Here is a 24,233-nt window from a genome sequence, read left to right on the forward strand (position 1 = left end):
TCAGCACTGCCAGGCCTGAGCAGGCTTGTGAAAGGTGTGGGAACTTTACTCACGTTTTGTTATTTATTGATAACTCCCTTGTTTACTTCTCCCATAGTAAACATTCCCCCTCGAGTTTACACCAGGATCCCTTAAAAGTCCCGATGAGAAGGGGGAGGAAGGTCCCAGAGTTAGGGTGCTGGTCTGGGGCTTGTGGGGTTCAAGTCACTGGTCTGCCACAGACTTTCTGTATGACCTTGGGCAGGTCACTTAGGACTTAGCCTCACTGCAGGGTTAACTCAGGTTCTTACTCACGGGTTGCCCCTTTGCCCGTCCTGTCCACACACAAAACCTCTTCCCCAAGTGTTGTGGGGCGGCAGAACAGGCCAAAGCCAGAGGGCTGCTCACACCCTGGCTTGTAACCCACCCATGCGGCAGTGAGGACCCAGGTTCAACCACTCGAGTGTTGCTAATTCTCCAAAGCCTTCCCATGCTTTCTCCCCTGTGCCCAGGACAGACAAGATTTCCCACAACTCACTGGAAAAGAATAGAGTAGTGCCCCCGGGACCCTAGGCTGTGCCTCCCAAGCACCCTAGTGGCACAGACATGAATGTAGCCCTCAGACACTATGGTGCCAGGGTCCCATTGAAGTACCTAAGGTGGACAGCTGCTGCCCCATGCTGGCACAGGGTATCTCTACAGTGGACTGGCCTTGCTCTTAGAGGAAACAGGGTTCCTAGTTTTCAACACAGCCTCATGAAAGCTGGAGGGGCCCTTTGGAAACTACTTATGGATCCAGGCATCTGTTCACATTACCTGTGAAATACCAGGCCAAGGGCTGTATGAAAGCCAGTCAGATAATAGTAATGGGGGGAAGGGGAGTTGACAAAATGAATGACCAGCTCTAAGCAGTGCCTGTCCACGGATGGACCCAGTCCCTCCTCCCACCAGCCAGACCAAACTAGTGATTACATCTGTTTTTCTCCTGGAACATATTAAAATAACAATAGCTCCCACCTCTCCACCAGGAACAGATACATTCTCACTCCTCCCTCCCTGCATTCTTCCCGTCTCTTCTTCCCCACCTCCTTTTCCTTCCACCTCCTACCCCCACCCCCTTTCTGAAACCCATGACCAGTGTTTCACCCTCTCTTTCTAAACTGGGCTGGATGGGGGGAGCTCCCCCCTGGAGTTATGCCCCGAGCCCCATTCCTACTGGTCGGGAGAGGACCGCCCCTTTGCTGCCCCGCTGCCTTCTCCCTGCCAGCAGCTGCTGAGCTGAGTGGAGAAACCTGTGTCTGCGCCAGCTCCGCCCCTGCTGCCGCCTTCCCCCAGCTGCGAGGCCCCCGGGGCTTTTGGAGGCCGGCGGCGCCTGGATGCGCAGCGCTGGAGAGGGGCGGCCGGAGCTGCGGGGGGAGGCAGCTGGACCAGCCAGGTAACTCCTGGGGGTGGGGGTCCCCAAGTTAAAGGCCATGCATGGGGCTGGGGGCGCTGAAACAATGTGCATAACGGGGGTGCTGAGAGCCACTGAACCAAACTGTAAACCACTTCTAGCCTGGGGGTGCGGCTGAACCCCTAGTTCCAGCGCCCCTGCCTGGGGCTGCCTGGAAGAGACTCCTGCCCTCTCCCAGAGGGCTGGGATTCCCAGGGGCTGCGCTCTTATGTCCTGGCTGGGGACTCAGACCCTCCTGGAGCGTCCTAGGCAGGAGCTCTCCTGTGTCCCTCAGGGGAGCCAGGGTGGGTTCCTGGCACACCCTGGCTCTTCGTAAGTTAACCAGGGTGTGCTGCTGCTGCTGCTATCCCTCCCCTGGCTCAGCAACCAGGGAGGATGGAGATAACTGGATATTGGATCAGGTCCCCCATGTGCCTTCCTTCTCCCTCCCCCCCACCCCATGAACAGGAGCTGGAATGGGGGCGGTGGTGGGTAGGGGAATGGCATTCAACTCACTGTGCTGTGCCCTGGCCCAGGGATGGGGCTGGCATGGTGGCTCTGGAGTTTTTAATGCCCAATTAAGCAAGTGGTGTGTCTTGCTGTGACCGTGCTCGCTCCAAAGGGGGAAAGCCCAAGGAATTGCCTCTCCCCCTAAGCTAGCTACTCTCTAGAATAGGTCTGCACCCAGCCGTGCACTGACTTCCCATCTCCTCCCTTTGTATCCCCATTGCCCTACACACCCTTCGGCTTACCTAGGGCTTTTCCCTGGCTTGTGCTGACATTGGGTTACTATCATGCAGAGTGCTAGTTATGTCATTGTAGCAGTCAAACCTTTTCTCTTCTCTCCTCTCCAAACCATCCCCACACCCCCACCCGACCGGGCTACTTTTCATGCAACATGCTGGCTGATCCACAGAGGACACCCGTCTGTTAGAACAGCCAGCTAATAACTTTAAGGCAAGTGGTGGAAGTCTAGGCATTGGATGTAGCGGATCTGGCTCTGCCTCCTGTTGATGAGATAAGGTGAGTCTCATGGGATCAATTTTCAAAAAAGGTCATTTTCTTGTGCTCTCCCTGTCAGTGGTAGACCCCCGTAGTCTCTAGTCTGAGAGTGTAAGCTCTTTGGGGCAGGGACCATCTTTGTGGGTTGGTGCGGTACCTAGAGGAACGGCTTCCAGGCGTACACATGATGATGTCTCCAACAGACCCACAGCCATGTGTTGAGCACTTGACTCTACCATGCAAAAACATGTAAGCAGGGATGGGGATTTTGTATCTGTCTTCTGTGCATCTGTTTGCCAGCTTGAAATGGGTGAGGTGGTTGTTTGTGAAACCTCTTCAAATTTCAGTAACGTGAACGGGCCTGTGGAGAAACTGATTGGCAAAATGCCTAGGTGGGGGGCAAAAAGGTTGGGTAGGATGACAAAAGTACAGGGTTGAGGATGGTTCTGTGCATCTCTTCCATCTGAGTCCTTGGGTGTAGCAGCTGGTGCTGATCAGTGCTAACTGTGGTGGTGGGGATCTTTTTAGAGGGGTTACTTCACCAGTAGCCTTCTTTCTCTGTCCATTCTAGGATGATGCTCTCCGTCATTTTCCAGGTGACCTGCAGCCTGACTGCCTGGCTCTCCCTCTACGCCAGTTTCTGCTATTGGAATAAGCACCGTACTTACGAGTGGAGCTGCCGGCTGGTCACTCTGATGCATGGGATCATTGTCACCTGCCTCTCTGGCTACGTTGCTCTTATCGATGGCCCCTGGCCTCTAACTCACGCAGGTATGTTTGATGGAGTTTTGCCCTGGGACAAGTGATCTTCTCACTGAAAAGAGGCAGTGTCTCTGTCCTACCTGTGATCGGTGCAGGAGGATTAGCTGTCTCTCCTTAGAGCTCCATTTGCTATTTCTTGCTATCTACACCTGGTCTCCCTCTTCCTTGCTCCCATCTGTGCTTGGAACCTCGTTTTCTTTGCCTACCTGTAGGCCAAGCCCCTGCGACCTTCTTGAGACCCATCTCTCTTTCTTTCAATCCTTGACTGCCTATCCCCACCCTCAGGCTTTCTTTTCTTTTTCTTTTCTTTCTTTTTCCTTTTTCCCCCTTTTGTACTTAGCAGTATGCTGAAATTCCTTGGGGCAGGGCCTTGGCTAAGCTGTTGGACAAAGAGCTGTGCATGTTTCTAGACTTCATCAAGAATAAAGAAACTCTCTTCTTTACTCCCATTTCTGACCTCATCCCACATCCTGCATGTCTCGCTCATCCTCTGGAAGTCAGTGGGGTTCCTGCTGTTAGCGTGAGGACAATGCCTGACTGTCACTGTTCAGGCCCCTAAACTGAGAGAGCTCTCTAGTGGGGATAGACTCTGCCCTCCCCCATGCGCAACCCTGCTGCTCTGGTGGCTTATAAATAGGCCTGGTAGAATTCAGTGTTGATTAACTTTGGTGGGTAATTTCGATTGTTCGTTTTTAAGCAGTTTTTGTATTTTTATAAATTTGAAATTTTCACAGTTGTGGGCAACTATGTAGGGAGGTCAGATAATTATTTAATGACAGTAAAAGTTGAGATTCCAAGAGTTCAAGCTTTAAAGTTTAAAACACAAACTGAGAGGGACAAGGTGGGTGAGGTAATACCCTTTTTCTGGCCAACTTTGGTTGTTAAAAGAGCCAAGCTTTTGAGCTCCACAGAGCTCAAGGGCCCACAGACCTGGAGAAGAGCTCTGTGGAGCTTGAAAGCTTGTACCTTTCACCAACAGAAGTTGGTCCAATAAAAGAGATCCCCTCACCCACCTTGTGGCTGTCATATCCTGGGACCAACACGGCTACAACTATACTGCAAAACCCACAAAGTGTCCATGTCACATGTCAAGATATAAAAAATAAATATCCTAAATCCAGAAATGATTTGTTGATTGAACTATTCATTCACTGGTCCATTTGTAACCAGCCTAATTCAGAGGTCTAAATCACTGGATTTTGACTCTAACAAGTTCTCAAGCAGCGTTTTTCTTGCTTTCCTTATCTGTAAATTTCAATTATTATTGATGGAAATATTTTGGTGGGTTTGTGGGTGTACAGTGAAATCGACATTATGGATTAAAAATCTGATCTTTCCGAGCTGGCTTCTAGAGGCCATTCATATCCCGCACCTTGCCAGGGAAGAATTCCCCAGCACAAACATCGCATAGGGCTATGTGGGTATGCCAGGGATGGGAGGAGTTGGGTCCATAGCGTATGGCACTACAGATGTTCTGTCTGGTAGATCCTTAAGAGTCCATCCTGGGCTGCTAAGTAGCCTAAAGGAACCGGTGAGCTACCGCACTCCTTCATTCCCCCTCTTCAGGCTGTACCTTCTCAATTTGACCCCAAACATCTGCTACCATTAGTGTGTGAAGCACGGTAGACTTTTAGGGCTATACACTTGGGACTGTAGAAATGGGGAAAGGGGACTGGGGGGGAGGGGCTCTTGATGGACAAAATCCCTCCCATCCAACAAGCCCAGGATGTAGAGGACAGTTTGGGTCTTTCGCTTGGTTTTGTCTTGCTTTATTTATTTAAGGTCATTGTCTTTCAGCGATTCCTATTCATACTTGCTAAGTTGACAAGGTAAAATATCTTTCTACCTGCCAGCTGCCTGCAGACTTAACCTGAGATCTGAGAGTCAAGCTGGGTTCTTTCTGACTTGTGCATCGCTGTGGAGATTTTGCCTTCAGTTACACCTATGCTGTTGCATTGGCAGAATATACCTTCACTCCAGTTGCAAAGCTAACTGTTCTACTAACAAAGTCGGCTTTGCCTCATGCATCAGCTCTCTTTGAGCTACATAGGCTCTGCTGTGCTAATGGAACCCAGAAGTAGTAAATCTGGGGGTGAGTGTCTCAAGTTGGCAGCTCAGACTCTGCATACACCCCAGAGAGCAAATCTACTGAGTGAGCAGCCACTGTTTTTCATAGTCTGGTGAACTGTATTACTGTGTAGCTTTTAGAAATGGAGCCCTTAGGAGTCTTTCTTTTCAGTTTAATGCATATGTCTTTCCTTTCAGGGACGCCAAACACGCCTCTCCAGGTCCGTGTGCTGTGCCTTACCTTGGGTTACTTTATCTTTGACCTCAGCTGGTGCATGTACTTCAAGACAGAAGGAGATCTCATGCTGTCTCATCACACGCTGAGTATTGGTGGCATGGTGCTCGTGCTGGGGCTCGGCAAGTCAGCCACCGAAATTAATGCCATTGTCTTCGTCAGCGAGATCACCAACCCGCTGTTGCAGGCCCGCTGGTTCCTGCGGGAAACTGGGCACTACTACAGCTTCATTGGGGAAGTGGTGGATTTCTCCTTTGTGGCTCTCTTTATAGTGCTGCGGATTGGGGTGGGAGGCCAGATCATGTATTCTGTGATCGTCTCTTCCAGCCCCATATGGCTACTCAAGGCTGGAGGCCTGGCTATGTACATAGTGTCCCTGGGGTTCATGGTTGAAATCTGCAGCTTTGCTAGGAGAAAAGTGTTGAAAAAGTACCATGCCTGGAGGAGTGTGAGCGGCGGGGTCGTGCCCCTGAAAACCAATGGACATCTGACACCTCATTAACCTTGTGCTGAATGGACTAATGTATCTAACCTGGCAATAAGGGACTGGGAATTCTGGCCTGGGCAGTCAAGCTCTGTAAGAGAGAACTGTTCAACACCAGCAATAATGTGAAATGGACCATTTAGTATTGGCTGTCACAAGCTGGATGAGCCGGAATCAGACGGTGCTGCAGGTGTCTAGCAAATGCTGATGGGGAAAGGGAATCCTACAGAAGGGTGTGACAGTACTAACTTCTCCAGCGGTCTCAAAAGGGAGGCTAGATACCACTCGAGCTCTTCAGTCTGCTCCAGGCAAACTGCACAGTCCAGGCACACTTTGTAACAACTTACTTCTCGGAGGCAGTAGGTCTGTGGGGAGTCTGATCTTCCCAGCTCTGTCAGCTGTGTGAAGTCGCTTGCCCTCTGCCTCACTTTCCCAAGCTACGCAATAACATAATGCACACTTGGACGAGAGGCACTGCACGAATGCCAAGTATTTATTGTGGTTGAGCCTGGTATCTTTAGAAGCTAAGTTTTTTTTGTTTTGTTTTTTGTTTTTAAGGGATGGGACTGCTGTTGGGCTAATAACTGAGGCAACGTCTTTGCCCGGTTGCTTTTCGTGAAATGCCTCTTGCCCTTAGTCTTGCTTCTGCTATTGGTATTTATACTCACACAACCCAGTTCTGGTCTTATTTGTAGCAATGTAACTTCAGTGGAGTTACTCTGACGTTGCACTAGCAAAAGTGGGATCAGAATTGGGGCCCATCTGCTCAGTACACTGCTTTGTAGAGAGGTGTTCCTGTGGCGTGGTTCTCCTTGGCCTTCTCAGCAATGCGAGACAATGGACTGAAGCCCACCCCTCACCCTGCTGCTAAAGGGATCCTTTCAGGGGCAGGATAATAGAGGAGAATCTTGTCCCCAGCCCATACCTGCTCTGCATATGAACCATCTCCAGAGGTGTGAAGCCAGAATCTTTTGTGAGTGCTAAAGTCACAGGAAAACCAGACACTGTTTTGCAGGTGTGACAGTTAAATGTCTGTGTGCAAGTGTGTAGGCTTCAATGCAGTGTCCCTGCCCTGGATCTGTCGCAGTGGGCTCCAGGTCTCAGGGGCACGTATGTTTTAATCTCCCTGCACTTGCACTTGATTTCCCTCCGGCTTTACTGTGTGGATTGCACTATGCTGGAGACAGCAGCTCCCATTTCAGCTCTGCTGTAAAACCTCTCCTGTTGCAGCTGAGGAACAAATGGCCAGGTGTTGGCCTCAGGCTACAGAGGTTGATTTCCCTGCCTGCTCTGAAATTTCATCAGGCTGGGAAGGGTGAGCCTTCCCCCTGCTCTATCAAAGCCATGGTATTGCTGCTGCTGGGGGAGTTTGAAGGCAGGATGAATGACTATAGTGGGGAATACAGCTCCTGTGGTGATCAAGGGTCTTCTACCCCTCACCCCCTTATTCGGAGCCTATTGTGGCTGCCCCTCTTTGCGCTGTTATCTGCCTTGGGGTTGAGGGTGGGGGAAGTGGTGCATGCTCCATCCCCCAGTCACCTGAGTGCACATGTGTGAGAGGTGGGGCAGTGAAGGAGTGTGTGTGGGGGGGGGGGGGGGGGAATCTCATGGGGGGGCAGGAAGGAAACCTGCAGTTGCAATGAGAGATGAAAAATGAAGGGGAATTGGAAGGAAAAGCAAGAGAAGGTGTGGCCTCAAAGGTGGTTCAATATATTCTGAATGTGTTACGGTTGGAAATACGAATGGAGTCTTCAAGGAAATACACATGCAAGTCAGCCGGAGCCCTCGGCTATGCGAAGGTTGTGTGCCAGGACTAGCATGAGTTATGAACTTCTTGCCTGAGTTTGCTCCAGGCTGAAAAGATTTGTAATAAAGTGACTGTCTTTTGTAGCATAAATTTACTGTGCACAGTCTCTCTTTAAACGTGGGATGGTAGGACCCAGGACTGCTGTGACTCAAGTTGTGGTTTGCTTGCTGACCTCTCTCCTAAAGCAAATGCATTGCCTTCACCTTCTAGCTGCTGTACTCCGGAACCTCTTTGGGTCCAGGTTTGTAGGGTAGGACTTAATGGCCCAAGCATCTGTGTGACAGAGGGGTAGGAACCAAGAGCTAGCACTCTGACCACTATCCTCCACACACCCACACACACACACCCTGCTTAATTAGGCAGCAGGCTGATGAGCTAATCAGAACCATTAGCTAAAGGAGAACAGCTAAAGGAGAAGAAGGAAGTGAAAGATGAAAAGGTTGGCGGGTGCAAGGGATACAGGATCTCAAGCAAGGAGACCTTTGTGTGTCATGCTCCAGAGAGTGAGCTAAAGTGTCCACTTGTAGGTTGCTGCACAAGGCTGTACTGATGAACGGGTGGAGAGGACAAACAGGTGGCTATAAAACTAGGAAGCATCCAGCCTGTTTTTGGTTGTCCAAAGGACAGAGGAGGTAGTCCTCTTACAATCAGCTTTGGGACACCTCGACTCGCTCCTCAGCAGGGTCAATACGGTTCTCAGAGCAAGTACTATGCAGTGTGTGTATAGGTTTTGGGGGAAGTCTTAGAGGAGACCTTTAAACTGAGGTTCTTGCTGGGCAGGAAAGGTCATATGGCTCTTTGCCTAAAGCAGAGGTCTTCTAAAATGACCTTGTCTAAAATTTGCTTCTTGTTCTGACTGTGCCCTGTGTTCCACTGCTGACTTCCAACCCAGAGTTGGCTGGTTTTTAGGAAAATGCATTTGGTAAAATGCTTTGGAAGGGACGCTCACTTAACATTAAAAAGAGGGACTATGTGAGAGGCCTTTGTGTCCCAATGCTAGCAGCCCTTTATAGTTCTACATATTCTCTTGCAGGTGTAAGAAGATTGGGAAGGGGATGGTGCATTAAGAGACTTCACCAACTCACAACTGCTGATGGATCTGATAGTTTGACATCACTATCAAATCACTCAAAAAAATAGCAGATTTAATCTTTAATAAAAACAAGCTTGTCCCCAGAACAATGGGATACATGGCAGATAAAACGGCAGGCTTTTTATCAAAAGGAAGTGCCCAGAAATCTTCAACTAACTCAGCTTGCAATTTGAGGGGAGCCAACCCATCACCGTTTCTCACTGTTTGACACGAAGTATCTTTGAGATTTATAAGTCATGCAGCCTAACAAATCTAGTGTTCTATTACTGTGCATGTTACAACCCACATGCTAATTGGTATTATGAAAAAAGGAAAAAATGTAGGTTGAAGGAAAGTTTACTGATGAAATGACTGGCCTGGGACTCCAGAAATCTGGGTTCAATTCCTGGCTCTGCTACACACTTTCCATGGGACCATGGGCAAGTCACTGGTTCTCTGTGCCTGAGTTTCCCCATCTATAAAATGAGTATAATTAGGCTTGGAAGAACTAGATTTGTATTGGTAAATTTCAATTTCACTGACACCACCAAAAGTGACATTTCCATCCATAATAATCAATTTATAGACAGGCAAAGTAAGAGAAATGCTGCTTGAGAACTTTTCAGAGCTTAATTTAAGGATGTTTACTTTGTATGTTTTAAAGTGATATTGACCATTTGTGTTTTACCTGTTAAAAGCATTCATTTTTTGAATCTCCTCATCTATTAAATATTCTTCCTAATTTCCTGCAACTGTGAAAATTTGATAAACAGAAACTTAATCATAACTTTGTACAACTGTGAACATGTAAATTGATGCTTAAAATAAACATCTGTTGAAATTATTTTTAAAAATCAAAAATTAGATTCTCCCCTGCATAGGTATAAAATGTCCTGAGTCTGTCCTGTCTAGTAAGATTCTACCTGCAGCACCTGGGCTGATTGGGGGACCTTGATCTCAGTTGGAACCTTAACACTGCTGTATTACGGCCAGTCACAGTGCTGTTGTCTTCCTCCGTGAGTCCTCCAAAGCAATGCACTGAAACTTCCCAGGCTGTGGCTGTCAACACTGATTCTTGCAGATCAAATGTCACGATTCTGCTGGTTGGTTATAGTTTCTCAAACAGGATGTGAGCCTAGGGTCTGTGCTGGCCTTGCCTACTGCAGCAAAGGCTCAAGCCTGTAGAAATGGGGAAAAAGCTGTATGAGAAAAGTAAGTTGGTTCCCTTGCGGGGGAGGTTTAGTTTCATCACCCCTAAACTATGAGCTGCTTGAAGTAACAGGAGCCTCTACCTGATCTACCAGAAAGCCAAGTTTGAGTGATAGGTAATGCACGGCACTGTGCATGTGGGAACTGAGCCATGCTCTACAGCACAAACCACACTTGGCCAGCCTTAAATGTAGCATTAGGTAAAGCTTGATAAATCTTTCTCTCGAGGCAGATGTGGGGGGACAGCTTTCATCTCTCTCCTTCATGAATCTGAGAAACATACACCCTACCCTGAGAAGGATTTTGTGGGTGCAGTGATGAGCCTGAGAGGCCACTGGGTTCTTCAGTGTGGTTTAAAAAAAAATCACAACACTCACCATTTCACAACATAACACAAAGGAAACCCTTTAGTACAGCAGCCTTCGTTGTCGCATCCCCTGAAGAGGCAGATGATCTACATTATACTAACTTACATTTATTGTGATAGTATCTACCTCCCCCTCCCCTGCCTGCTCAGGGCTCTATGGGTATGTGTACACTGCACACCACGTCTGGGCTCCGATTTGGGTTTGAACCCAAGTCCTCCTTTCGCCACACCCAAACAGGCTGACTCAGGTCAGCAAGCCCACAGGACCCAGGTTGAGGAAGGAGGTGGGGAGGGCGTCAGACCCTGAGTCCTGCTGTGATGAAGGTCGAAGCCCCCTTATTTTGCAGTGTGGATGCAGCTAAAGCTGCAGAACTACAGCAGCAGATCTGCCTAATGCAGTAGGGACCTGTTTGCAAGGCTGTGAGTTCCAGATCGAGCAGCTGTAAGCCTAGGTTTACGATGCAGCATAGACGGGGGCTTGGAAACACTGAGTCTGTGGCGTGGATCCCACGGACAGTGTCGACACAGCCTGTGGGGCTAGGTGCTGTTCGCACATCAAGGAGTAAAGGAGTCCCTGCCCCAAGAACTTCCAGTCAAAGCAAAGCTCTAGGTTTTATAATCACTGGATGGATCTTTGTGCTGCCTGGATCTCTGTGGGAAGGAAGGGTGAGAAAGGGGGTTATGCTCAGCTGCCCCAGATCTGGGCACGTGAAGTTGGGGTTAGGGTGTATGGCTCTCTTTCCCCCTCTGGCCTCAATCGTTGTGTAAGGAACGGTGGCTGTATATTGCTTTGCTGGGATTCAACTAGCACCGTCCCTACTAACAGCTGAGGACATTGCTATAAGAACGGCCACACTGGGTCAGACCAAAGATCCATCTAGCCCAGTATCCTGTCTTTAGACAGTGGCCAATGCCAGGTGCCCCAGAGGGAATGAACAGAACAGGGAATCATCATGCGATCCATCCCCTAACGCCCATTCCCAGCTTCCAGCAAATATCAGCTATCTGAGCTGATGCAGAGTTCCCCCACCGGTGAGACAGTAATGCAGCCATTCACTAGGTACAACAAGACCCTAATTCGGAGAGGGGGGTGTCTTTGGGGGTGCTAGTACTGTAATGTACATAATGCCAATATAAGTCACCTCTTCTCTGAGAGAGGCGCTGGGAGAGACTGCGGGCAAGGGCAGATGAGGGGTGGTTGTGTTTCTTGCCACTCCCTCGCCAAAAATAAATAAATCCCCCCCGTACATAGGGGTCTGGAGGGAGTTTGTTCTCTCCCCCCACCCCCCGACTTTCTGCTCAGCGGGCCCCGTGCTGCCTTCCGTCCTCCCCACCAGCAGGCGACCCTAAGCCGCGATCCTCTCTGTCTGCAGCCGGCTGCCGGAGCCTCCTGCGCGGCGCTCTGTGGTTCCTGTTACCGAGAGACGCTTTGCTTACAGGGGCGGAGGAACTGAGCAGGATCCCGGCTGCGGCCTGGAGCGCTGGGCAGGTAACCTCGCCAGGCGCGCCCGGGACGCCCCAGCTCTCCGGGCCAGCGGGGGCGCACGGGCATCCCCGGGACAAGGGCGCATGGAACTCAGCTACCCAGGGGCGCACGGGGGTCCCCATCCTTATAGACTAAAAGGGGTGCACGGGAGTCCCTAGCTCTCCAGCTCAAGAGGGCGCACGGGGGTCCCCATCCCTCTAGACTAAAGGGGGTGCAAGGGGTCCCTAGCTCTCTAGCTCAAGGGAGCCCACGGGGGTCTCCATCTCTCTAGACCAAAGGGGGCTCAGGGGGGCCCCTAGCTCTCCAGCTCAAGGGGGTGCATGGGGGTCCCCATCTCTCTGGACCAAGGAGGTGCATGGGGGCCCTATCCCTCCAGACTAAAGGGGGCACACGGGGGTCCCCATCTCTCCGGACCAAGGAGAGCGCACACTAGTTCACCCTGATCGGACTCAGGATGGCAGTAAGGGGTTCCCCATCTCTCCCAGCACTGGTTAGTACAGGATGGGGGAAGAGACCCTCGGCATTGGGGGCTGCTTCCCTTTTAGACTGGGGAGCCCCCCAGGGTGGAGAGAGAAAGGAGATCCAGCTCTGCTCCCCCTTGCATCATGCAGGATACAATGATCAGCTGCTCCTAAACTCTCTCCCAGCTCAGCGGTTCGGGGTGTTATTTCAATGTCCTGCTTATTCAGAGGCTCATCAGGTGCCGCCTGCCTGTGCTGTATTCCCTGCCCGATGTATTATTTTGGCTACATCCGCTGGCTCAGCCTGGTGCTAGGACGACCTGAGTTGCATTTGCCAGCTTCTGGGAGTGACATTTATTTCGCTCTATTCAGTGCTGGCCTTTCCATAGGCTCAGGGCTGGCCCCAAAACCGATTCATGCCCTGAAGATTCCTTCCTGCAGCTCAAGGTTCTGTGCAATTTTGTCTCATTCCTCCCTTGCCCGCTCTGCTGTTTTCCATGTCATGTAGGGAAAGCACGAACCCTGGTATCTGAGCTAAGATTCAGACTCAAACTAGATGGACAAGTCCTGCCTTGTACCACTAGAGTTGGTTTTTTCGCCCCCCCCCCCCCCCACTAATCCCAGCTCTCTGCACCCTTTCCCTCAGCAATATCTCGGAGTGCTAGCTACCTGCCCCATTCAAAAGAAACAGGCGCACCCATTTATTCCCAAGACTTTGGATCAGACATTTGCTCCTGCTAGGGTGGCCAGATAGCAAGTGTGAAAAATCAGGATGGGGTGGGGGAGTAATAGGTGCCTATATAAGAAAAAGCCTCCAAAATCGGGACTGTCCCTATGAAATCAGGACATATGGTCACATAGCTCCTGCTAGAACAGATGGAGAGATTAAAAACTGTGAACTCTACTTCACCCTCTAACATTTTGAGTTTAGACTGAATGTAAAGTAAATTGGAGGATGTTGTGGTGAGGCAGGAGAGTGGCAGTAGGGAGATGGAGCCCTGGTATGATATGTTTTATCCTGAAGAGGAAGGACTTTCTCTGGTTAGAGTACTGGGCTGGGATTCAGGAGATCCGGTGTCAATTCCTGACTCCTCCACGCAATCTCTGTGACACTTTGGCCAAATCAAGGATGATTTAGTTGGGGTTGGTCCTGCTTTGAGGAGGGGATTGGACTAGATGACCTCCTGAGATCTCTTCCAACCCTAATCTTCTATGATTCTAAGTCACTTAGGTCTGGATTGTCAATGGAAGAAATTCCAGCTTGCTGTCATCTGTAAATTTTGTAAGTGTACTCTCCACTCTGTTATTTAAGGCATTAATGAAAATATTGGATGGTACTGGACCTAATTCTGACCCCTGTAGATTTCCCCTTTGGTTCCTTCCCCCAGTTTGACAGTGAACAGTTGATCTGCTTTTTGAGTATGGTCTTTCAACCAGTTGTGTGCTCACCTGACAGTAGTTTCATCTAGTCCATATTTCCCTAGTTTGCTAATGAGAATTTCATGTGGCACTTTGTCAAACCCCTAAGTAAAATCCAGATATATCATGTCTACAGCTTTCTGCCATCTACTTGGCCAGTAACTCTGTCAAAGAGAGAAGTTAGGTTGGTTTGTCATGATTTGTTCTTGACAATTCCATGTTGGCTATTCCTTATATCCACATTATCCTCTCAATGCTTTGGGGGTTGCAAAGGATTGTGGGTTCTGAGTCACGGGAAGAACCAATGTGAGAGGTTTTTGGGTGCAGTGAGCAGGATGGGTAAGCAGGGGTGAGTTGAGATTTTTCCTTCCTGTGTTAAACGTTGAGATCTACTGATAAGAGTTACACTAGAGTATGTATTTTTATTACTTACTTTCTGCTCCATGCTGTTTATCTCTCACCCACCTGTTGCTTTCTGTCATGCACTTAGATTGTATATTCTCTGGGGGAGAGACACTATTCTTGTCCGTACAGCTCTTGACTGTGGGCCCTCAGCGCTATTGTAATACAGATAAGGAGGGATCGCTGGGCTGGGGGTAGGATCACTTCTGGGTAGTTTCCCAAAGGTTGCACAGATTGTTCGCCATTCAAGTTCTGCCTTATATGACCACCACCAGCTGGGGCAGTGCACAATCATTGTAAGCTGCTCTTAAAACAGAGCTTACTTTCTACACCACTAGAGGAGAGGCTTAAACAGCATGTCGGTACCTATGAAGTTCCGCATGTGGAGTGTGTGTGTTTAAAGAAAAATCTGTAATTTATAATGTTTTAAAAGGCAGCTTTGTTTTGTTGAGCATCTTTCACACAAAGTACCCAGGAAATGCTTTAGTTTTGCAAAGCTACTATTAAATATCAGAGGGAGGGAAAAACCCACAGCAGTCAAAGAGGGCAAAGGAGAACATGGGTATCTTTAGATGAGATTTGAAGCTAAATAGACAATTGGCAAAGCAATCCTGGGAGGCTGCTCCAGGTGGCATGAGCTCATGCCAGCAGTGCTGAAGAGACAGAAGAGGCCGGGTGCTGGCTGAACCGAGGTGAGTAGCAGAGAAGATCTGTGAGATCTGGTAGAGGGTTATCAAATAGATGAGGAGCAATTTTGAACTGTGCCCTGAGATGAAGGGGGAAACAGTTGTCAGATGTGGGGTGATGTGGTCAGACTTCTTCACGTGTGTGAGAAAAGGGGGTGTGCTGGCATCTGGAGAACCAGGACTCAAAAGCGAAAGGTGGTCCAATAGTCAAAGTGGAAGGAGATTATAGGGGTCAGGTGAAATCCTTGCCCACGTCTATGTATCCTGTTTACACATCTGGAAATGGGTATTGTAACGCTCACTCGCTGAGGTGTTGGAAGGCCTGCTTAATGTTTGTGACAGGCAGCACTCCTCGGGTGGCAAGTCCCGTAGGAGTGCAAAATATTTCTCTTGTTCCGGCAGAGGTGGAATTGAGATGCTTCCCTCCATGAGCAATGTTACAAAGCAGGGCAGGTGATGCAACGGGCAGACCTTTCAGACGCAGAAGGCACGGGAGGAGAAGAAAAGTTGAGGCCCAGGGATGACTCTCGTACTTGGAGCTCAGTCTTAAAACTTTTTCAGAATGCAGCAGCCTGCCACTTAGGTAGAGTAGATGGCTGAGAACACATCCCACACATGCTCTGCACTCTACTCTGGCTGCCAGTCTGATAATGGGTCCATTTCCAAGTCCTGATCTTTAAGGACCCAACTGGCCTAGGATCTAGTGGCCTAGAAGACCATCTCTCACAACACACCTCCCCACAACAGGTAAGACTGGTGAGGTTGCTTCAGCTGGCACTCCCCATGGGCTGCTTTCTGAATATTGGGCCAGCCACTGGAATTCACTCCTAGTGGGTCTAATTCTCATCACCTTCAGGGTTCTCTGCAGGACACACTTCTTTCAGACAGGCTTCCTCCTAACAGAGTCACGGAGGGTTCCTTGGCAGTAGATGGTAGCCTGTTCCAGAACTGGGAGGCAAGAGACCTTACATTCCAAACCTAGCCGATGAGTCACAGTGGGACCTGGGGTAATTCACATCACCACTCTGTAACTCAGTGTCCCCATCTAAAAAATGGAGATTATGATGCTGACCCTCTTCTGGGAAGCGATTTGAGAGCTGATGAGGCTGCTACTTAGTGTATTCTATCTCATTGCCTGCGATGGTTCCTTACCCGAGTAAAATGGCTTTGTCTGAGGCGGGAGAGGAGAGAAGGTGGCAGCTCTAACAGGATTTGCTGCATGCTTGGGTGCCATGGCAGCAGGTGCCTTCAAAATAATTTGTTATAACAAGCAGCAGAAAATACTAATTTATTCAGAGGAGGGAGTCAGAGCAACTTAGTGGTAAGTCTGGAAATGATGTGATGGAGCCAGTTGACTTTGCATGTGACTAAATTAACTAACCTTTCTCTGTCTCCCTGCCCTGTCCTAGGATGATGGCCTCTGTGCCCTTCCGGGTGACCTGCAGTCTGATCTCCTGGCTGTCTCTCTACACCTGGTTCTGCCATCGGTATAAGCACCGTAGCTATGAGTGGAGCTGCCGGCTGGTCACTCTGACCCACGGTGTCCTCGCCACCTGCCTCTCTGCTTACATTGGTTTTATCGATGGCCCCTGGCCTTTGACTCACCCAGGTGTGTTATGGGAGTTTTGCCCTCAGGCTACTGATCTCATAGCAGAGAGTGGTGTCTTCTGAGCGACAGGAGCCCACCCGTCTTCCTCAGTGGATCTTGCTGGCTGTTTCCTTTTTGAGCTCCATCTCAGTCAAAATGTAATGGGTGCCAAGAAGAGGGGAATCTAATTAGTGTTGTTAGTGCTCCCTTTGTCACCTTTTCCTGGTCTCACTCTGAGTCTCTTTGCAGCCTGCTCCCTCTGGAATGGCTTCATTCAAACCCTCTTCTCTCCCTGGCCCTGCCATCAGATCGGCTATGGCTAACTCTCCCTGCTCCTTTGTTTGCACTGTCTCTGTGCATTTTGCTGGGGATTTTAAACTCCTCAAGACTGAGATCTCTCATTTATGCACCAAAAGCAGACTGAAGTGAGTAGGTGCTAATCCCATGGAAGCCTCTGGGGCAAGTTCAGCGTGTAACTGGTGTACCCGGCTTATGAAAAGGGTGTGAGGGCAAAGTAATATTATTGCACTAAAGCTGCCACTCACCAAACGTGCGAGGAATACGAGAAACCTGCTAGTGAGTAGGAAACTGACCCTGATTTGTTTGTACAGGGAGGGGGGGATTGTTTCATGTACTTCTGAAGAATATAAGCCTCCATTTAAAAAAAAAAATCTTCTATGGTTGCAAAGACAGCCTTCCAAATGTGACCCAATGCAGTGCTGCCTTCCTGAGTGCAGATAGACAGCCCAAGTGCCTCTGTTGCTGTTCATAGCTTTGCCTAGGCAACAGCGCTGTGAAATTGACAGAATTCTTGACACTCCTCACCCCTGCCCACAAGATTCTGAGCAGCTGCAGTGAAACTTAACAACCTCTGGTTAATTTCACTCCTGCTTGGAAAAGTTCTGAGCAGTGGTAGAGAAGGGTCTGGAGCTATTCACAAAGGAGGAGGAGGACACAAATAAACATTGTCTGATTGATTGTGGTGAGAGAGAAAGTATTGACCCCCTCCTTAACATGAGGGGAGAGAGAGAGAGAGAGAGAAGGAAGGTCCTGCTAGTTTCCAGCTGCCTGAGGGGGGCTTCTAATGTATCAAATCTGGGAACCAGCAGCTGGTACGCCCTAGTAGGAATCCCAGGACTTCCTTCCCCATTTCAGACATGGAGGATTTCAGGTAGTGATTTGCAGGGGAAAGGGCTCTCCCCAGGCATCTGCCTCTGAACATAGCTGTTGTGGTTCCACCTTCATCTCGCCTATTAGCCTCTGGCTAGTAGCTGTCTGGTGAGCATTTATAAGCAGTGTGACTACGGCAAATGGCCTAGAGTTATAGGCATCAGTTTCCAAATATGCAGGGGCAGCTTCATGCACCGGTGCAGGGACAGAGTGGGGTGCAGTTTGTGCCTCCCCTGTTCAGAGGCTGCCAGGGGCCAGTACAGGGTGGTGCAGCTGTGAGAGGGCTGCCTTAACTTGTGCTCTTTCTTTTGCAGGGATGCAGAATAATAGGGACATAAGAATCCCACCTTCTGTTCCCACCCCCTCTGCCCCTGCCCGTCCACCCCAGAACAGCCCCATACCTGGCACTCCTGTGGAGGGGGAGCTGGTCATACGAGGCCCCTGCACTGGAGATATTCCCAGGGTGTGGGGGGGCCTTGCCTCTGCCCTGCAACCCCTCTCTGCCAACCTAACTAGCATAAAGAGGCTTTAGTGCTGCAAGGAATCAGGCCTATGACCCTGTGGAACCACAGGTTTGAATCCTGGCAGGGTGGCCCGGCTCTTAAAAGCTGCGGTCCTGTCTGCTGTGAGCGTCATAGCTCCCCATGGTGGAGGAGAGCCGTCCCTTACAGAGAGGATTTTCCTCCCCCTCCCTGCACTATTATGTGCCAGTGTACATCCGAGTTCTGCCCTCCACCGGAGGCCTTGCTACATTTGGTAGGAAAGTGATTCGGGGGGGCGTGTTTCTGTAATGCTCTCTGGGCTCCTTTGGGACGGGAGGTGTTTTGCAAGCATAGAGGCCATTATTGTGACCTCCTCAGCGCCAGGCGAAGCGGCCATTGCTGGAAGAGAACACCTTGTCCCTTCTGCAGATCCTGCCTGCCTGGCATCTCCTCACTTTAATGTACCAGCTGGTGTCTTTCCTTTCCAGGGTCCCCGAACACAACCCTCCAGGTGCACGAGCTGTGCCTTAGCTTGGGCTACTTCCTCTTCGACCTGGGCTGGTGCGTATACTTCCAGGCGGAGGGCGCTCTGATGTTGGCCCATCACATGGTGAGCATCTTGGGAATCACAGTGTCTCTGGCCCTGGGTGAGTCAGCAGCCGAAGTCAACGCCGTCATCTTTGGCAGCGAGATCACCAACCCGCTGCTGCAGGCCCGCTGGTTCCTGCGGGAGATGGGGCTTTACCACAGCTTCACGGGGGATGTGGTGGATTTCTTCTTCGTGGCCCTCTTCACGGGCGTGCGGATCGGGGTCGGGGCCTGGCTCATGTACTGCGAGCTTGTGTCACCCAAGCCCAGGTGGTTCATTAAGGTGGGGGGGGTGATTATGTACGCAGTCTCCTGGGTTTTCATGGTCAGCATTTGCCGCTTCGCTCGGAGGAAAAGCATGAAGAAGTACCATGCCTGGAGGAGCCGGAGGAACGAGGAGCAGTACTCTGAAAGAAATGGCCATCTGAAGAGGCATTAACCCTGCGGACTCCAACTTCTCGATCTTGCAAGAAGGGGATCGAGCCCCTGGATAGGCAGGTCATTCTTGGGAGATGAGCCATTTAATATTAGAGAGAACTGAGCCAAGTGCATCCCTGGTGTAACGCCATTGAAGTCAGTGGAGTTACACCATAAATGCATTGGGTCTGGGGGGGTGTTACCTGGAAGAGACTGGATTAGAGGTGTGCTGTGTGTATGTAGACATAGAGCAAACTGTGTGAGTGGGGAAAGGGCTTAATTTACAATTAACGCAGTTGCCAGTGCAGCAGCGCACAGGTATAAATAGCAGTGTTAGTGGCTGACTCCTTCAGCACTGATATAATCTTGAAGGAGATAAGATCAAGCACTAGGTCTCAGTGTTCAATGTACTGCACAGTGCAGGCACCTAATGTGACTCTGATTTCCTGTTCAGAAGAGGTGTGGTCTAGTGGTTGGCGTGGGGCAAGGAGGAGTCAGGATTCCTGGCTCTGCCACCAGCTCGCAAGGTGAGTCGCTTAGCTCTCTTTGTGGGGATAATGAGGCTGACCCACATCTCTGTGAAGCACTTTCAGATCCTTGGATAAAAGGGGGCCTGTACATGCAAAATGTGGTAAATATTTATTATTATCTCGGCATTTCCTTTGGAAGAGAGAAGCTTGGTCGTTGAGCCAGAATGCAAGTGCAGGTTAGATAGCAGTTGAGTCAGTATTATTTTTCTTCTGGTCGCTCGTAATTCTTATTGATTGTTTATTTATTTTATTTCTGTTACAGTAGCGCCCAGAGGTCCCAATCATAATCGAGGCCTCAGCGTGCTAGGTGCTGTACAAACACATACAATGAGGCGTCTCTGACGCGAAGAGCTTACAATGGCTTTTCCCCCCAGCTCACTCCTTTCCATCATTAAAAACCATACCCACAATGTCGTTCTCGGTTCCCTTTCTAGTAGTCAGGTGTCTAACCGCTCCCATCGCAAAAAGCCACATCAGCAAGGGGCTATAACTGGCTCCCTTCCTGACTGTCTCCAGAGGTGGGCTGATCTGCCCATGGAGACTGAATTCCCCTTTGTGATGCTTCCCATCTGTCCGGGGACAGGGAATAGCAGAGAGAGAGCTTGCTTTGCTGCTTCCTCTGCTCTGCCTTGTAGATAAATGACATACTTCAGGCTTGTCAAACCAACTTCTCTCACCAGCAGTAAATTCATTTAAAAACTAAATCCTTAAGTAGGATGGGACTGGCAGCTCGCAAAGTAACAACCAGATCCTGACCTTGGTTAACCTAGTGTAAAGGCAATGCATTTCCACTGTGGATTTAAACCGGTATATCTGAAACCAGAATCTGGCCCAGTGTTGCCTTTGTGGTAGCTGGCTGACCTGTACATAGGAAAGCCGTGTTGCTGACACTGGCCCCATGCACAGATTCTGCTGTGTTGGGGAAACTGTTGCAGTTTTCAGATGCTGTTGTGTTTATCTCGCTGCAGTCTCTTAAGCACAATTTGGTTTTGATCCTGGCCCTTTTACATGTGGATTCCGCCATGCACGAATCTACAGTTCATATTTCAGTTCTCCTGTAGACGTCGCCTGTTGCAACCAAAGAACTCACAAGCGAATTGCCACATGCCAGCTTCAGGTGAACAGAGCTGACAGAAGGGCAGGCCAGTCCTCAAAGGGAAACTCCACTTGTTTTGCTCGGTGCAGTGATACAAATGTTCACTCTTGAAGGGAGGTAGGTGGTTAGCACAGGTAAGTGGTAATTAGGACTCCTGGGTTCTATCTCTAGCCCTGCCACTGACCTGCGTGTCATGTGACCTCTTTGCTTCAGTTTACCCATCTATGAAATGGGTATAATATTGACCTACCTCACAGGGGTGTCTTGAGGTTTATCAACAGTAAAGCACTTTACCCACCTATGGTGAGTGCTTTCAGGTCTCTGGTGAGTAGTGCAGAGTGTTACTGCTGTGCTTTGAGATTTGATTTGAGAACTTTCCCCCATGGTGTAAACTATGAACTATAACTGGGACTAAACTTTCTAACTCAAACATGGCACTTCTCAGTCCCTGGCTTACTCGAATCACAAAACCCCAGAGGGGTGTGATGCTTTTGAACAGTGTTTACAGGCAGGATTCTGAGAGGTACCAGTTGATACTGTGAACTGGAAATATATTTAGGGGCCAGTCCTGCAATTTCTTCTCAGGTAAAGTTCCTGTTTGATTAAAGCGAGGGTGGTGGGGTTGTTTGCCTGGAAATATATTTAGGGGCCAGTCCTGCAATTTCTTCTCAGGTAAAGTTCCTGTTTGATTAAAGCGAGGGTGGTGGGGTTGTTTGCCTATGTGGGGACTACAGGAGTATGTCTGGAGTCTCAACCACCTCCTGCAGTGGGCCTGAACCTGAAAATCTTTTTGGTGTGGAACTCTCATCAGTCAATAAAGGGCTTGTGCAGGGAAGGCTTGCCGGTTGGAGTCTCAAGTATTCTTAGAAGAAAGCTGAGCCTGATATGGTCTAATTGCTGGACAGAAATGGTTCCATGCGCAGACCTGATGGTTTGGATTGAGACCTAGATCTTCAGAGAAGTTTGGTGTGCAGTTGCATTCAAAGTTGATGCCGTTACATTGTCAAGTAGCCATGGTGGTGCGCCCAGTGGAAGTAGTAGCACGTGCAAATTAGATATGCACTTTGCACGAGCCAGTGTGCACTTTCTGTAATGGCCAAGGAGTTCCTTTATTTGAGCTTCCGAGAGTAGAAGGGGGACTTGTTGCAGATCCTGTGATCAATATCAGGACTGTTTAGAATGTTATACAAGGATGCCAGAAGACAAAAGGAGTAATTGACAATGGCTTTGCAGAAAAGAGACGGCAAGAATGCTTCTAGCAAAGGCGTTGTAGTGCCTGCAGTGGGCACAAGTACAGAATCATGGACCCGGGGAGAGGGAAGATACCTTGCCATCTGAGTGAAGCACATGGTGGGAGAGAATGTCCTAAATTACACTGAGTAGAAGGGCTAACCCATAGTGTCTGGAACACATGTGTGGGACTAGTGTGAAGTACTAACTTGTGTTTGAATTACTGTGTAATAATTACTAATGTTCCACCGGTGGATGGTGTAGAAGCTTTCTATTACATTTTATAAAATAAAGACACTTTAACTATACAAGGAACCGAGTGTCTCCGTCTCTTTCTTTAAGGCAGTTTCTTCTTTTGAAGGTAAAATGCTGGCTGCCAGATGAGTCAGCATGGCCTGATTAGGGGGTCTCAAGCTTTTTCTTTCTGAGGCCCCCTCAACATGCTATAAAAATTCCTGGCTCAGCTGCGCCACAACAACTGTTTTTCTGCCTGTAAAAGCCAGTGCCAGTGTTAGGGGATAGCAAGCAGGGCCATTGCCTGGAGCCTCATGCCACGGGGCCTCCGTGAAACTATATTGCTCAGGCTTTGGCTTTAGTCCCGGGTGGTGGGGCTCAGGGCTCAGGCTTCAACCCCATATGTGGAGACTTTTTGGCTTTCTATCCTGGGCCCCAGTGAGTCTAATGCTGTCCCTGCTTGGCGGCCCCTCTGAAACCTGCTCGTGGCCCCCCCAGGGGCCTCGGACCCCTGGCCGAGATGGATGGGTAAAGCATTTGGCATCCATACCCACCAATCAATGGATACAGTATTGGGACGTGCAATCCTTCCTCTGCCAGCGTCTCGTTAAGGAGCTGTGAGCAAGGCCCTTTACCTCCATGTCTTTCAGCGTCTCCATCTGTAAAAGGAGGCTAGAGTCTACGGCACAGGAGTGTTGTGGAGAGAAAACAAGGAGTGAGAACGGTTCAGCTCAGGAAGAGAATAAAGGTCCCAAAGCCGGTCAGAATGAATGAGGCCATCTACAGGTATCTGGGCCCACTCGGGAGGTTTTCCACCGCAGCATGTAGAGGGGGGGATTCCGGCCCCACTGCCTCAGCAGTGTAGAGCTGTGGAAGAACCCCAACTGGGAGCGAATTCCCCTGGCACAGCACCGGCGTAGATCCAAGGCGAGCAGCCCTATGCTGCCTTGACTCTTGCAAGTCTCAGCCTCGGGGGTGGGAGGGAGAGCGTACTTGTAGCATTCAGCACTGTGTGAATTCTGGGCTGCCTGCTGCAGCGGCCCAGATTCTGGAGGGTGCAAAGATGGCATGAAGACATACACCCAGGCTTTATTGTCTGTGTGGCACCTCTTAAGAGGCACAGAGCAGAATCTAGCCCTGAGCTGGGAGGAACATTGCAAGCAAGTGGTGGGTGTGATAGTTTTCAGGGTACCCAGGATTGAGAGTCACCTTGTAACCTTCCCCATCCCCGTCTCCAGCATGAGAAAAACTTGCTTGTGCTTAACTGGGTATCAGCTCCCTGATGCCACCAGCCTGTCAGCTACCCATGCACTCACCTCTGAGATAGGCCAGCCCTTACTGTGCCATGCAGGCTAATGATCAGTGCACCCCAGTCCCTGGCCCCTTTGGAACTGTAGTGTCCAGTCTCTTACCCACTGAGCACCCACAGAAACACCACGTCTGCTTGTCTCCACCAAGGGAACAGTGTGCACCCCGGTTTGTGTGATTCAGCTCAGGATCAGCACCTGACTTAATATCACAGCACTTTAGATCTATTTATAGTGAAAACAACAAGTTTATTATCAACTAGTCTCTCTGAGTGTGTGTGGGGATAATGGAAGGAAACAGTTACATATAAAACAAACCTGTAACATGCTTTCTAGAGACTAAACTCAACAGGCTAACCTCCCTGTGGCTCATTCTCCAGTGTGCTGCTGCCTCCCTGTTGATTTCACATCTATCCACCCCACACCCCACCTCGCCCCGTTGATTTCACATGTAAATAACTTGCTATGGTGTTGGCTTAAAATGTTTAGTTTACCTGCTGACAGAGAGACAGGTCAAAAACATCTTTTATCTGGCAGAAAACCTGTTTGTCAACTCTGCCTTGATGCAGACTTTAAAGCACATTTTCAGTAGACGTATGTAACTCCTGACCTGATATCTGTACATACATTTCACAAAGATATTAACAATCAGTGTGACCCTGGCTTTCATTTAAGACCTCACCTGATGCTCTTTGGTGAACCAGAATGTATATACCAGAAT

The 24,233-nt window shown here is 49.5% G+C and overlaps 2 protein-coding genes across 6 annotated transcripts; both read left to right on the forward strand.

The window, feature by feature from the left end:
• Window positions 1-1,163: 1,163 nt before the first annotated feature.
• On the forward strand, window positions 1,164-8,983 carry LOC120375463 (TLC domain-containing protein 5-like). Of its 2 annotated transcripts, none has more exons than XM_039496112.1 (4): window positions 1,164-1,414; window positions 2,328-2,434; window positions 3,010-3,184; window positions 5,441-8,983. In XM_039496112.1, the coding sequence occupies exons 3-4, from the start codon at window positions 3,109-3,111 to the stop codon at window positions 5,977-5,979; spliced, it is 615 nt and encodes a 204-aa protein (XP_039352046.1). In that variant the 5' UTR covers window positions 1,164-1,414; window positions 2,328-2,434; window positions 3,010-3,108; the 3' UTR covers window positions 5,980-8,983. The 2 variants fall into 2 exon arrangements, with proteins under 2 accessions (XP_039352046.1, XP_039352045.1); XM_039496111.1 differs by having other exon boundaries at window positions 1,177-1,414; window positions 2,985-3,184.
• Window positions 8,984-11,788: 2,805 nt separating this feature from the next.
• LOC120375918 (TLC domain-containing protein 5-like) lies at window positions 11,789-22,277 on the forward strand. Of its 4 annotated transcripts, none has more exons than XM_039496938.1 (4): window positions 11,842-11,905; window positions 15,273-15,617; window positions 16,280-16,479; window positions 18,599-22,277. In XM_039496938.1, the coding sequence occupies exons 3-4, from the start codon at window positions 16,281-16,283 to the stop codon at window positions 19,135-19,137; spliced, it is 738 nt and encodes a 245-aa protein (XP_039352872.1). In that variant the 5' UTR covers window positions 11,842-11,905; window positions 15,273-15,617; window position 16,280; the 3' UTR covers window positions 19,138-22,277. The 4 variants fall into 4 exon arrangements, with proteins under 4 accessions (XP_039352874.1, XP_039352872.1, XP_039352876.1 ...); XM_039496942.1 differs by lacking the exon at window positions 11,842-11,905 and adding an exon at window positions 13,877-14,131; XM_039496940.1 differs by lacking the exon at window positions 15,273-15,617 and having other exon boundaries at window positions 11,789-11,905.
• Window positions 22,278-24,233: the final 1,956 nt, after the last annotated feature.

The sequence above is a fragment of the Mauremys reevesii genome, linkage group 12 (assembly GCF_016161935.1).
Source record: "Mauremys reevesii isolate NIE-2019 linkage group 12, ASM1616193v1, whole genome shotgun sequence".
NCBI classification, from domain to species: Eukaryota; Metazoa; Chordata; order Testudines; family Geoemydidae; genus Mauremys; species Mauremys reevesii.